The sequence below is a fragment of the Copadichromis virginalis genome, linkage group LG12, assembly GCF_057382275.1.
Source record: "Copadichromis virginalis isolate Kocher_CV1m ecotype Utaka linkage group LG12, C_Virginalis_male_GT1.1, whole genome shotgun sequence".
In the NCBI taxonomy this organism is placed as follows: Eukaryota; Metazoa; Chordata; class Actinopteri; order Cichliformes; family Cichlidae; genus Copadichromis; species Copadichromis virginalis.
The window spans coordinates 39,200,853-39,214,805 of NC_140629.1; the positions used below are offsets into that span (position 1 = coordinate 39,200,853).

At 47.4% G+C, this 13,953-nt stretch overlaps 1 protein-coding gene across 2 annotated transcripts in view; it reads right to left on the reverse strand.

Moving 5' to 3' along the window:
• The window catches only part of dapk1 (death-associated protein kinase 1), a 63,634-nt gene that overhangs the window by 30,487 nt on the left and 19,194 nt on the right, over positions 1 to 13,953 (reverse strand). For both annotated transcript variants that reach the window (XM_085476467.1, XM_085476466.1), the window contains exons 3-5: positions 8,774 to 8,995; positions 4,451 to 4,589; positions 1,659 to 1,788 (exon numbers count right to left, since the gene is read on the reverse strand). In XM_085476467.1, the coding sequence (XP_085332593.1) occupies positions 1,659 to 1,788; positions 4,451 to 4,589; positions 8,774 to 8,995 (491 nt within the window). The remainder of the gene's footprint in view (positions 1 to 1,658; positions 1,789 to 4,450; positions 4,590 to 8,773; positions 8,996 to 13,953) is intronic.

Consider the following 13,953-nt stretch of genomic DNA (forward strand, 5'->3'; position numbering starts at 1 on the left):
ATTACGTCTCTGTGTGGAGCTGTGACTGAGCTGCGACGCAGAACAACTCGATGCAAATTGCAGCAATCATGTGTTAAAGGATCTAAACTACCTTAATTTCCTCCATGAGCCGTGCATCAGGGCCTCGCCTCTAACAGCCGACTGTGTTGGTAAATGAGCCAGAACAGCAGGGCGAACTACAACAACTAACTTCCTGTTGCTATTACAGCCCCAGCACGCCGCCGTCAGTATCACACACTCACCTTTTCCAGCTCGCCCTGCAGCGGCCGAGCGCTGCGTTCCCGAGGCAGAGCAAAAACTGAAACTGCAAATGCAAACTGCAAAAGCAAGACCGTGGCTCAGGGGGTTGGGAAGCACATCTGTAACCGGAAGATCGCTGGTTCGATCCCCCTGCTCTCTCTGTCCTGGTCGTTGTGTCCTTGGGCAACACACTTCACCAGCTGTGGCTACATCTGTAGCTGCCTCCATCAGTGTGTGAATGAATTGTAAAGCGCTTTGGGTGCCTTGAAAACGCTATATAAATGCAATCCATTATTATTATTATTCTTGGCATTTACATTTACATCTGCCATTTCATCTGCTCGCTTCATACCGGAGACGAGACGAGCAGAGACGAGCAGGATTCAAGAATCCTGGATTTTAAACAAACAGCCTGCAGGAGCAGCGAGAGCAGCCGTGGAGGGAAAAGCTTTTAAACTTTACTTTGACTTTTAACTTTTGATTCAGTTTTTCTGCCTCAGACTTTACTGAAATTTTAAAATGGCTTAAAATACCAACTCAGACGAGACTTGCAGAAGGACTTAATTTATTTTGAATCTTATTTTATTATATTGAGCTTTTATTCTTATTTGCTGCTTCAACACTTTAGGTTTTCAGCGCTGAGAACAAATAAAGAACATGTTATTTTATGGAAAGCATGAATGTTTATGTTTTGCAGCTGACTCGATTCTCCAGCATCGTCTATCCCACACATCGTTTGGCTTTCTTCCACCTGATCTTTATTTACACCATTTGCCCGCTGACACCCCGCTGCAGCGGGAACGTGCTCTGGTCTTGGCCTGGATCTTGCTGGTAGTGGGCACTGGCACCAGGTGGAGGGTTGGCTGCTGCCCCAGAGAAGAGTAGATGAGGGCAGATGGCACTGGTGTCTCTGCGAGCGTGTGTACTGGTTTAGACATCTTTGTGGGGACCAACAGTCACTTATGAGGACAAAGTGCCCGTCCCCACGAGTGTGAGACTCAAAATGTGGTTTTAATGTCAGGGTTACAATTAGGTTATAGTTACTGTTAGGCATTAATTTTTCATGGTTAGGGTAAGTGGCAAGAGAAAGCATTATGTCAATGAGATGTCCTCACTAAAATATCAAAACAAGAATGTGTGTGTGTGTGTGTGTGTGTGTGTGCAGGCAGCAGGGGCCAGTTCTGATAATCTCCGGCCTATTATCAGGTCTCTCTCTCGGTCCCTCCGGTACATTTGGCGTCCATTCTCACAATATGCAACCTCTGGGATGAAGCCAGGAGAACAGGGTGGTGCAGTGTGTGTGTGTGTGTGTGTGTGTGTGTGTGTGTGTGTGTGCGCGTGTGTGTGTGTGTTCATGGTGGAAAACAGAGCAGTGTCAGAAACACAAAGCCCCGTGTGCACAGCTGTGGGACACTGACCTACAAACTCTGGAGTTCCAAAGATGTTTTTAAAATCGTTGCCAAAATCGATCTTGTGGGCGAGTCCGAAGTCGATGATCTTGATGCGCGGGTGAGGCACTGAGCGGTTCAGCAGCATGATGTTCTCCGGCTGCAGAGGAGCAAAGAAAACAGGATTCATCAGCCGAACCAGACGGGAACTAGACTTACTCACAGGCTGGACTTATAATTATTATTATTCATAATATAATAATTCCTGAATAATCAGGCCTGTCTCATCTTAAAGACTACCTGTTATCCAAACAGACGCTATGAGTATTTAACAGTAAATGGGAGGCGGAGCCTTCAGCTGTCAGGGGCTCTCTTATGGACTCAGCTCTACTTTCAGATCAGGCTTCAAACTGTCTTTGTTGAGCAAACATGTGCAGCTCTGGACTTCCTGTGATTTTCCATGATGCACACAACACTTCTCCTCCTTTCACTCCACATGTGTTTACATTCAACAGCTGCATGTCATCAACCTTTATCTCTCACACAGTTCAGGTTTTCTCTCTGCGGTTCCTCTGCAGCAGGTTGCTTGTCCAGACAGTGCTGCTGACACCTGATCGTCTCTCTAATATCAACCTTTCAGGGAACTGTTATGAATCGACTGTAAAAATCAAACTGAACTGAAGCGATTAGACAGAGGAGGAGGTGACATTTCCATAAAGCACGTCCATCTGCCCGCCATGATTTCAATGAAAAACAGCTCAGACGTCCAGAAACAGAGCAGACGTGTGCAGGAAACACAGCGTGTCCTGTGTGTGCAAATAGAGGAGGAGGCAGGAGCACACAGGAAGAGTCTGGCAGGAAGCAGGCTCATCAGGGATGGAAATCCCATGCAAATCATGAGTGGAAACCTCTCGAGGAAGTGGGAGAAAGGATAGAAAGCCAAAGACGAGCTTTAGATGAGTCCGCGTTCCCTTCAGGTCTCGTCCTTTCAGCACGATTACGAGCCTGGGATTCAGTGCGGGGAGGAACAGATTGGCTGTGGGCAGCGCTGACAACAGCTCGCCCGCTCTGTTCTCTGCTCCACCAGCAGCGATGTTTATGCTCATGTTTATGCTGGAGTGAAGGAAGATGATCCAATGTGGGTTACAAGCTGTTCCAGGTCTCCGTCTGCATCGTGTGGACACCTTAAACCAGGAGCAAAGTGGAAACTGCGACAAGGTGGCGAACGCAAACACAGATACACGATCGTAAACAGAGACAGAGCAGAGTTTTCATTTCATATACTTTCCAGTAAAAGCGCAGGTGACTCTAAATGATTACACGCACTGAGTTCACAGGTCACGTTACTGTCTCTAACAGCTGATTGGAAAAGAAAACTTTTGCATTTCCTTATAAAAGCAGCGTAAACAGCCTCCAACTAAAACTCACAAAACATCTTATAAAGCGTCATATGACCAGAACACGGGTGGAAATATAAAAGACGCCTGACTTTAGTGGGATCAGTAAGTAAAGTATATTAAATGAAGTCTGAAGCCGAGCAGTGAATAACGGCGGCTAATGCGCGGAGCGGAGGTAAAAGCTTGGTAAAAGCTCCGGCATCGATCACGAGCGGCTGAGCTCAGAGGTTATCATTATCTGCAGGCCTGAGGCCAGCGTGTCCCAAACTGTGATGTACGAGGACACCAGGACGCCGCGCAAGTGGAAAACTGATCAATGATAATGACGAGACACAAACAAAGAACACTCACAACCAGAAACACTGGAGCTCGTCCAGCAGGGAGGAAACATAATGTGCTGCGCTGTGCCGAGTGCTTCCTGACCTCTGCTCGTCCCTCTGGAAAACTGTCCACTAACAACAGAGACCTTAAACAACAGATTAGTCATGACTATGAGCCCGGAGACACAGAGAGAAATCAGAGTGGTCAGAAAGATGCCACGTTATCAGCGCTCCAGTCAGCTGACGGTCAGGAGCAGGACACTCCCAGGGTTTCACTGAGACAGAAAACCGTGACAAACGTTTGGTTCTCATGTTTAAGGACGTTAATGAGACGAATCCCTGGAAAACCGAGACAAACTATTGAACATCACACAGCCAGTTAGTTAGCATGTAAGAAGTGCATTTGAAAGGCGCGCTCACTCAGACACGTTTGTGTCCTCTGAGATCGTCTGAACTCACACAGCTCAGATATTTTAAACATCATTGTATTTCACATAGCAAAGTTTTTCAGGGCTCCAGTTTGGTTTTTATATGTACACAGTTAATTAAATATTAATGATGGTTTCAGTCGTTTTATCCCAACTAAACATGAACGGATCCGTTTTCATCGTCAATTTTCTCTTTACGTTTGAACATTTGGCAAATCTCCCAGGAGACACGGACAGACTCAGAATGATTCGATTAATTGATTCGTTGTTTTTAGATCTTTTTCATTGTGAGTGCACAACATCCTCAGCCCTGCGTGTTATTAATGTGAGCCACTGAACTATCGCACAGCTTTTATTTTATCTTTTTTATCAGTGGGTACAGCACACACACACACACACACACACACACACACACACTTTGTTTTCATATCTTTGTGGGGACACCTCATTGACATCATGCTTTCCCTAGCTGCTTACCCAGACCATAGCCCAACTGTAACCCTGACACTAAAGCCACATTTTGACTCTCTTCGAACTCGTGGGGACGCACTTGTCCCCAAACGGGCTGTTGGACCCCACAAGTATACTTCAGATTTTTGGTCCCCACAAAGATATGTAAACACACACAAATGCGCACACACGCATGCACGGCGGACTCGGTTCAGCTGCAGATGTACCTTGAGGTCGAAGTGAGCGATCCGCTTGGAGTGCAGGTAGTGGACTCCATCCAGGATCTGCTTGAGGAACTGCGTGGCCTCCTCCTCGCTCAGGGACTCCTTCTCTGCCAGGAAGTCGAAGAGCTCGCCTCCGGCCACCCTGGGCGAGGTGAAAGAAGGACGGGGAGGGGGGAGAGGGAGAAAGTGAGATCTCTGAGATCAAAGCCAGCAACAAATCCCAGATTAACACAGCTCAGCTGATGTAATCTAATCATCCTGATGCTTTAGCAGCCGACCAATTTACACATCCAGAGGAGCGCTGTCTGCACAAAACCGCTTTAAGTCAATGAAACCCTTCAATGAAAACGACCTGTTGGGTTATTTAACAACGGTGCACCATTTCCTGTCTGCATTTCAATAAACAGCTGCAAATGTTCAAGTTCAAACACGAACTTGAAGGAAGAAATAACACCGGCCAGTGCTGCAATTACACTCTTTAAATAAATAAATAAGACTCTGCAGCTTCTCTCACCAACCTCCTAAAAACCCGGCTGACTTTACTTCATATGAGCTCATCGAACACAATGAAGCTGAGATTCAAAACTTCTTACATATTTTATTCTTCACAGTGAGGAAGAGCAAAGAGAGACGTGAGGATAAAACAGAGGAAAGCTCTGAACAGAGACGGGGAACGGAGAGGACGGAGGTTCGTCTCCGTCACGGTGAGATAAAACTAGCAGCAGTAAGAGAGTGTGTGTGTGTGCCTGTTTAGACATCTCCGTGGGGCCCACATATTGCTACTATACTTGTGAGGGCCAACAGTCACATCCTCACGTTTTAGTCTCAGGGTTACAATTAGGTTATGGTTAGGGTTAACATTTATTTTTGATGGTTATAGTAAGCAGCTAGGGGGAAACATGTCAATGACATGTCCTCACTAAGATATGAAAACGAGTTCCAGTTCCTCACATTTATTCACTGCAAGGTAGGAAAAGCACAACAAAGCTGTACTTTCTCAGGAAGCTGCGTCAGGCCCAACGACCACAGAGACTGCTCGTGAACTTCTACCGCTCCACCATCGAGAGCCTTCTGACCTACTGCTGCACACTCAGGTTCGACTGCTGCACCGTGGAGGACAAGAGGAAACTGCAGCGGGTGGTGAAGGCAGCAGAGGCACCTCACTAACCCCCCTCAGAGACATTTACACCGGCAGACTTCATCATCAAAGACCCCTCACACCCTGCACACTCACTTTTCCTTCCCTCTGGTAAACGTTACAGCTCCATCAGGTCGAAGACAAACAGACTCAACAGACGTTTTTACCCACAGGCTGTCAGACACGCCCTACCTCCACCCTGATTGGAGGATAACTGCACTGCCAACACTCACGTCACACTTCATTTATAAACTGCATGTTTATTTATACTTTAATGGAACCAACATCCCTCCCACTTTAAACTGTACTTATTATTTATTATAGTAGCTACTGCACCTCATTGTTCTTGTAACAGTGACAATAAAGATTCTACTTTCTATTCTTTTCTATTGATTGTTAGAAACACATTTACTTTGATAAGTTGTGTTTACTTTGCTGTGGAAAAATAAAATAACCACAGTTAATGTTTCTCATATTTATCCTGAAATAGAAACACACACACACACACACACACACACCACCCGTTCGAGGGGGAACACCAGACCAGCTGCACAGCTCCGCCCACTCTTTACCTCATCATCTGCTTCAGTGGTTCACAGGACGCACACACACACACACACACACACACACACACACACACACACACCAGCTCTGTCACTTCCCTGCAGCTCGTAGCTGTGCGTCATTATCGTGGCTGTATTTACCACGACGGCAACGCAAAGACACAAAAGGGCCCGAAATCAACAAAACACGACATCTTGTCTCTTCGATTTCGCCGCACGCTCGAGAGCCGACTTTGACTATAAACACCAAACTGTACCGACATCAGCTGTTTCCATTTCACATGCAGCGTCTGCACAAACATCAATACACTTCAACACACGACGACAATATGTCACCATCACTGAACACGATTGTGCGCCGCGTCTGACGTCTGCACAGTCTCAGCGCTTCGTCTGAAAGTGTCGCTTTACTGTGACGTACATCAGGAGGAAGGTGAATATCTGCGGGCTGCTGAAACGCTTTAAAGACGGTGGGTATGCAAATAGCGTGAGGCGAAACGTGTCGCGACTTTAAAGCCTTCTAATAATCATGGAGTTGTGTTAAAACCCATTTTTGAAGCTGAAAAATGAAGCGAACGCCTTTAAAATCTGCCTGCATTAAAAATCACGCCTGGGACAGAGGAGGTGTTGGGTCTCTGTGGACAGCTCCTCCCACGTCATTAAACCGCGGCTCCTGCTGGCTGTTTAACGGGCTCTGTGCCTGACGTTACGACTGTGTGGTGCTAACCATCCAGAAAGTGGGTGGTGTCACTGTGGCTTCATCAGTCTTTCATATCGCCTGTGGTTCTGACCCATAACAGATCAGAGGTTCGTTCCAAGTACAGAAAAAAACATTGAAATCACACGTTACCAGATCCAGAGCGCAGCCACACCTGTCAGCAGCGTTTACCTCAGACATCAAACCAGCCAATCCAGGAGCTTCGAGCTCTTGTGTAACATTTAAGCATTTAAAGCCTTTAAAACAAACTTCCTGGTTCATATTTGATCCTCTATCAGCAGCAGCTGAACACCGACAGACGTCTCGTCACCATCAGCAGATCAAAGTGCGTCGTGAAAACGAGACGGATCGAAGACTTCAGGGAAACTCAAGTGTTTTCTGCTGAAATATTTGGCTTGTATGTGAACTCTATACTCTCACAACCATCAGCGCCTCCATCACTTATGGAGGCACTGGTGTGGCTTCTGTGGGAGCCTGGTGTGTTTCTCCTCTGAACTCTCACACGTTCGAGCTGCGACACCCAACAGAGGAAGCTCGAGCACAGAAACGTCTCCTGCTTCACTCACTCGTTAATAACGCCCACAGATAACCGACCTCCACTTCCTCTGAAAGACTCACAACATCTGCACTTCAACAACACAAAGAAAAAAGCATGAATTTTCCATATTTGTCCTTCATGAGGTTCACTACGTCATTACGTAGTGAAAATAAAGTGAGCAGTGAACATGTGGGATACTGTGTGTGATGGAGGCAGAGGATAGATGGATGGAGCAGAGGTGGAGGTCTTTAGAATGACCCGAGGGCAAAGGTGGCTCAGCTGACACGCGTCCCTGACAGGTGAGAACCTCCCGAAACACGACGTGTCTGAGGAGGGAGACGGCGGCTCTCAGACCGTCCACTTACAAAGTGCCTCCGACAGTCTTACAGGTTTAAAGACGCGACTTCTTATAAACTTCTTATAAACTTCTTATAAACTTATGAGCTTGGATTTAAAAAGGCCTCAGAGAGGAGATAAACGGCTACTTAGGGTGGAGAATTTGAACATGAACCGAGGCGTCACTATTTTTAAACCCATGAATGTTCTCAGTAAACTGATTATATGCTAATGAGAGTTTTCCCCTGATTTTACTGCTGAACCTGTAATTTCACAGCCCATGAACAGAGTCCAATCAGGAGCAGAGAGGCTTTGTTTCCTGCTTTGGGAACGAGGAAACATGAAAACTGGAAAACAACAGCCAACCTCATTCTGCTGTTATTAACATGTTCTAACATCTTTAACAGCCTAAAGAACATAAACAACAGAGATACACGACATGGAAAAGAGATTATTTGTTGCCATAGTTACGCGGTCTGCCCGCTCACTATCGGCGTGGAGACGAGGTCGCGGCGAACCACAACAAACACGGTGCCATTATTTCAGACGCGATCAGCGGACAGGAATGCCGTCGGGCGACTATCTGCAGCGCGGCGACCTTATTGTTGAGGCGCAGAGTAATGGTGAATAATGGTGCATAGTTGGAATACAAACACTGCTGATGTTTGAAGTAAGCGTGTAAAACTGGTTTAACTGGTGGGATACAGTTACCGTCACGGTTTTTATCAGCCGTCTGTTTGAAGACAAACCGGCTCCTGCAGGACGTTTATCAGAGGAGAGGAGGAGCCAGTCTGTGTCTCCTCCACAAGACAGACTCTCACCGATTCTGGTCGACCGTTTGGCTTTTTTTAAATGCTTTAAACATCTGATGAATGAATCCCTCTGATCTGCTCTTCACGTGTTTCACGTGTTCTGATTTGAACCTTTATGACGCAGAATCTTCTTTATTTTTTTACTTTGTTGATGTTTTTGGACCTTTTGTGGTTTTAAATGTATTTTACACATGTTTTTGACAAACAGAAGACAAACTCACAGCTCCAGGATCAGGATGACCTCCGCCTTGTTTTCAAAGACTTCGTGCAGCGCGATGACGTTCGGGTGCTGGATCTCTTTCAGGATGTTCACCTCGCGCTCGATGTCCTCCCGCGTCACCCCTCGTCGGCTCGACTTGCTGCGCCGCTTCTTGATGAATTTGGCGGCGAACTCCACACCTGTAGTCCTGTGTCTGCATCTTCTGACCACAGCAAACTGACCGCTGCAGACGGGAGGGAACACAGAGAGCGCTCAGCAAACACCACAACAGCTTATTTCAGACAGAGGATGAAGTCTGAGACAGGTGATAGACAGAAGGATTATTCTGAACTGTGAACACAAAGCTGCTGTAGCAGAGACCTAAGATAGAGCATATGGAGCGATATGATGACTGCAGCTGAAAGGGCAGAGAAATCATTCAGAACAAACCTGAGAAAATGAAAAATACATAAAGATGTGTAGCAGCGAGCTGAAAGGAACCTCGGCTGCTCAGCAACCTTAAAAACAGACTTCAGGCTGCATATATGCATCACTGTCAATATGGTAAACACAGACAGCTGAGCCAAAGGGAGTGGGAGGGACTATGAGAAGCAAACTGGTGATCAGGAACAGCTTTAATTAATAAGTGCTGGATGAATCACGGCTGAAGCTGAAATAGCAACGCAGGAATAAAGACAGCAGCGTGCACGCTCACACTCACGTCAGTGCAACACGACAACCTGCACGGGTGCAGTCGGGTTATTTCTCGTGGCCTTGGTCTCTGATGCAGAACGCTCCCACATCTTTAATAAAAGACTTGTGCACAGAGTGCAGAGGCACACCTCCCTCCACCTTCAGCAGCCCCTCGTAATCAGTTCAGGAACAGTGTGCAAAAAGCAGCACAGCTCTCAGCGTCAGCACCTCGTCCACAGAGCCGACAAACATCCAGACTTTAAACTCTTACTCTGAAACCAGACGTGCACCTCAACAATAATGAGCTGCGTGTCCTCGTTGGCACGTCCGGCACAGATACTCTATGCAGTGTATCCAACCTGGGCCGATGAAAATGAGAAGATCTGTATGTTTTTTACCCATCACACATTAGAGGCGTGCGGTTGTTGTTCTATTATGTGATAAACACACAGGCTGGGATCATTTGGGAACGTTTTAACTGCTCTTATGTAGAAAAAGCCCATAAACCGACTATAAATCCGCCCAGAAATGTTGATTTTTAAAAAGAAGAAAAGATTTCGATGATAAATCCGTGGACGGTCACGCTAACCTGGGCCCTGGACGAGGAGGCTGATCGGAGCATGCTCAGTGACGCTGAGCTTCACAGTCGGCTTGTTATCGAAACACTGATGATGCTTTACAAAGTGAGTGACATCACAACGACCTCACCGACCGCTGGTGTGTAACTTTGTCTCCTGACATCGTGTAGTCGCCACGTAACAGATAATAAGCAGATTGTCGCCTCTCCCACAGGATACAAACTCAAACTGAAGTTCCTCCGTCACCACATCTGCACAGATGTTTCCGCCCTTCAAGCCCGTCTTTATTATTTGCTGTTGACAGGCTACAGCAAAGACAATGCTGCTGATCCCCGCACACGTTCCTGAAGGGCACACGTGAGCGCTTCGCCCAGATGTGGCGAGCCTGCGTGACATTTCGCTGTGACCATTATTGCATGTATCAACAACACAGAGGCTGTTATGGAAATCGCACCGTCGCGTTGCCACGCAGCGCTGTGGTTGATCAGACTGCTGACTCCTCTGCCACTCGACCAAAGCAGCGCCAGAAAAACCACTCGGGGAAGCAGGGACACTTGGCTGAGGGCTGTTCACGCCTCCTCACGGCCCCGGCAATCACGCAGCACTTAGTGTACCGAACACCCACGGAGGGAGGAAGAGTACAAGGGAGTAGGGGGTGAGAGAAAGAAGAGTGAGTGAAAATGAGAGAGCGCCACATTCTGCCTCTTTTTTTTATTTCCACAGCAAGATTTTCACACAGGCTTCCAACAGAGACGATGGCAAACGTCTCCTCGGCTCCAGCCAAAAAATGGGCAATAAAGTGAGAGTCATCCGACTCCCTGAGCCCTGCCGGCACAGAGTCGTCAGGAATCAGAGCAGTGATTCAGCTCTCTGCACATCCTCACTCCACAGTGTGACTGACCCAGTTCGTGTGAGACCGCCAGCTGCAGACGAGCTTGAAGGCAGCATCCGTGACCCCGATGTGACCCGTAACAGCCGCGGCTCTAAAGGGCCAATCGGCGGGGCCTGAAGCCAAGTGGGAAAATAATTGGAAAAACAACAAAACGCATTTGATTTTGGAAGTTTGCTGCCAACAAAAGACCCCATACCCCCTCCCTGTCTCTGTTCCACAAACACGAGCAGCAGCAGAGCGGCGCTGCTCCTCGTGCTGCCAGATTGCTGCTGCGCCGGCTGCATGCGGCTCGTGCAGCGTTCGGCATCGATCGGCTCGTTTGGTGGAGCTTCTCGCTCAGGAAGACTTCATCAGAGTTTAGATCCATTCAAAGAAAAGCACTGAACAAATATTCTTCACTATCAGTGAATTCAATCAATCCTGGTGATTCTGTGCAGTAAACGTGTTTTTATTCAAAGGCGAGCTCCATGCTGTCGCCCCGAGGAGGAAGATCCCACAAACCTCTTCTTCAAAGGAGGCCCGCTCAAAACAGGCAGCAGCATACTCCACAGTTACAAAAATTAGACAATTAAACACAGGCAACAACAACACACACAAAATTCAATTAATTAAAATAACAGCAATCTAACTGAAACAGTTGTGTGTTATGGAAACGGCCTCAAGGATCTTAGTTTGGATTTAAAGCATTTATAATGAAATGAACTCGTTTCCCAGTCGTTCTGCAGCCAAACACACAAAAACTCTTCTACCGAGTTCAGTTTGTGCAAATAAACAGAAAGCAAGAGAAACACGAGCAGCACGTTTCACTGCGAGCAGGCAACACGTGCAGGAGGGCAGCAATCCCAGCACTGCCTTATATATAAAACTGTGTAAATGAGAGCTCCTCTGATTGGCCAAAGCGAGCCGTCCACCTGACGGTGTAACTCACAGGGTCAGTCAGGGCAGAAGGCATCAACCGCTCCAAGACATCGAGCAGAAGCATTCGTGTCTCCATCATCCAGAAATGTTGCAGCAACAAGTTGCTTCTTTGTATCAAAAGAAACATCAGATATGACCGAGTTCAAAGCTCAATAATAATCCGTCAGCATGCACGGATCCATGTTTGGATCAGTCACTGGTGAATGATTATTTCTGATAAATATGAATCATGTGAGGCTGAATTCATCTCAGTGTTGTGCTCTGTGACAGATTCACGTCTCTTCTGTTTACCACAGTGAAACAAACCAGTGGACAAACATTTCCTCAGAAACTGAACTGCACGCTTAAGAAGAGCGAACCGTCCTGTGACTGAAGCGGAAGAGAGAGCCGAGGACGAAGGCTTTCTCATGCTAGTACCACTCCCACTCAGCCTGACCTCACCCTGTTGTTGCTTCCACCTCTGTGACTGAGGCCTCGGCGCAGAAAGAAAGACATCAGGATGTGATCGCGTTCATATGGAAGTCAAGTGTTTCACACTGTAATAAGCGTCCGTGCACACACAGCTCCGGTCACCTGTCACGCACACGTGCACGTGCACGGCTGGAACAGCAGCAGCCGTAGGAACGTCTTCCTCAGACGTCTCGCCGCCGCCGGCTCGTGCAGCGGAAACGTGGAATCTGTGAAGTCGCGGGACCTGCTGCGAAAATCTCGTCGGGGATGAGAAGGAAAACACGGCTGACTTCCTGTTCCTGATTAAACACCATCTGTGCAGTTCGAGACTTTCTGTGACTCCTCAGAAATGAATATTAATTATTCATTTTCACTTCTCTGCTGAAAGTACGACAGGAAACGTGGCGCTGCGTCTGCATGAGGACCATCATCATGCTGTTTAAGAGAAGCACAAAGGGAAACAACTCCACACACAAACCAGCAGCACACTGGAAACTTCTCCACACAATAGAAACCACTTCAAAATATTCTGTGTGACATTTTGGAAGTGCTCTCATCCTGCCTGACAGGCCTCGCATCAAACAGCGCACAAGGAGCACTGCTGAGTGTTACTGACGAGGCGCCGCGGCTAATATGGTCGATGCAAAAGAATACACCCATCATCAAACACACAGACTGTACACAAAAGACGGACGCTGCGACCATATTTAGGACTAAATGAGCCGCTAAGGCGAGAAGCTTCACCCAAGAACTGTGCAGATCCAACACAGACGCACATCAACTCATTTCTACGTCATACATGAATAAAATGTTCAAGTTTCTCTCAGTAAACCTGAAGCACAAACTTTTAAATGCTACATTTACAAAAACACAAAGTGGCGAGAGAGAGAATAAAGTCCACGCAACGAGACGACCTGCTGCGATTTCCTGCCAGGAGACACGAGCAGAGGCGCGTCTGCATTCAGCAGCCATGACCCTTAAAGCAGGGGTGGGGAACTCCAGGCCTCGAGGGCCGGTGTCCTGCAGGTTTTAGAGCTCACCCTGGGTCAGCACGCCTGAATCAGATGATTTGTTCGTTCCCAGTCCTCTGAAGAACTACAGGACATGTTGAGGAGGTCATTTAACATTTAAATCAGCTGTGTTGATCGAGGACACGTCTCAAACCTGCAGGACACCGGCCCTCGAGGCTCAGTGGGGACTAACTCTCCTTTACAGTGCGCCTCTAGAGGCCACCAGAGGAACTGCAGTTTCCCTCAGTGGTTGCCATCTGAGCGAATATGAATATTTCTGAGCTTCGTGATACTGAATCAGCAAGAAACTGATATTTATTAATACTCACACACAAAGTAGCACCTTAAGCATAAAAGCTATCTGCAGGGTGTCGGGTTGCGCACCAACAAAGAGCTGCGGTGCGATCTAACAGCAGCTCTGCAGGATTGCTTCATGATGGGAGGGAGCCGAGCTGCAGGCGTATCTCCTCCCAGGTTGGGTAACACGCGGGGCAGACGCAGACTCAGGGAAGCACTGCAATTATAGCAACGATAATCATGTGACAGTCCTTAAAGAACAAAGAGCACGAGCAGGCACCAAACTCAGGTATGCACGAGGAGTTTCCTCCACAACCACAAACTATCCTCAGGCTCGAAGTTTTCTTCCACTCGCTCCTCACAA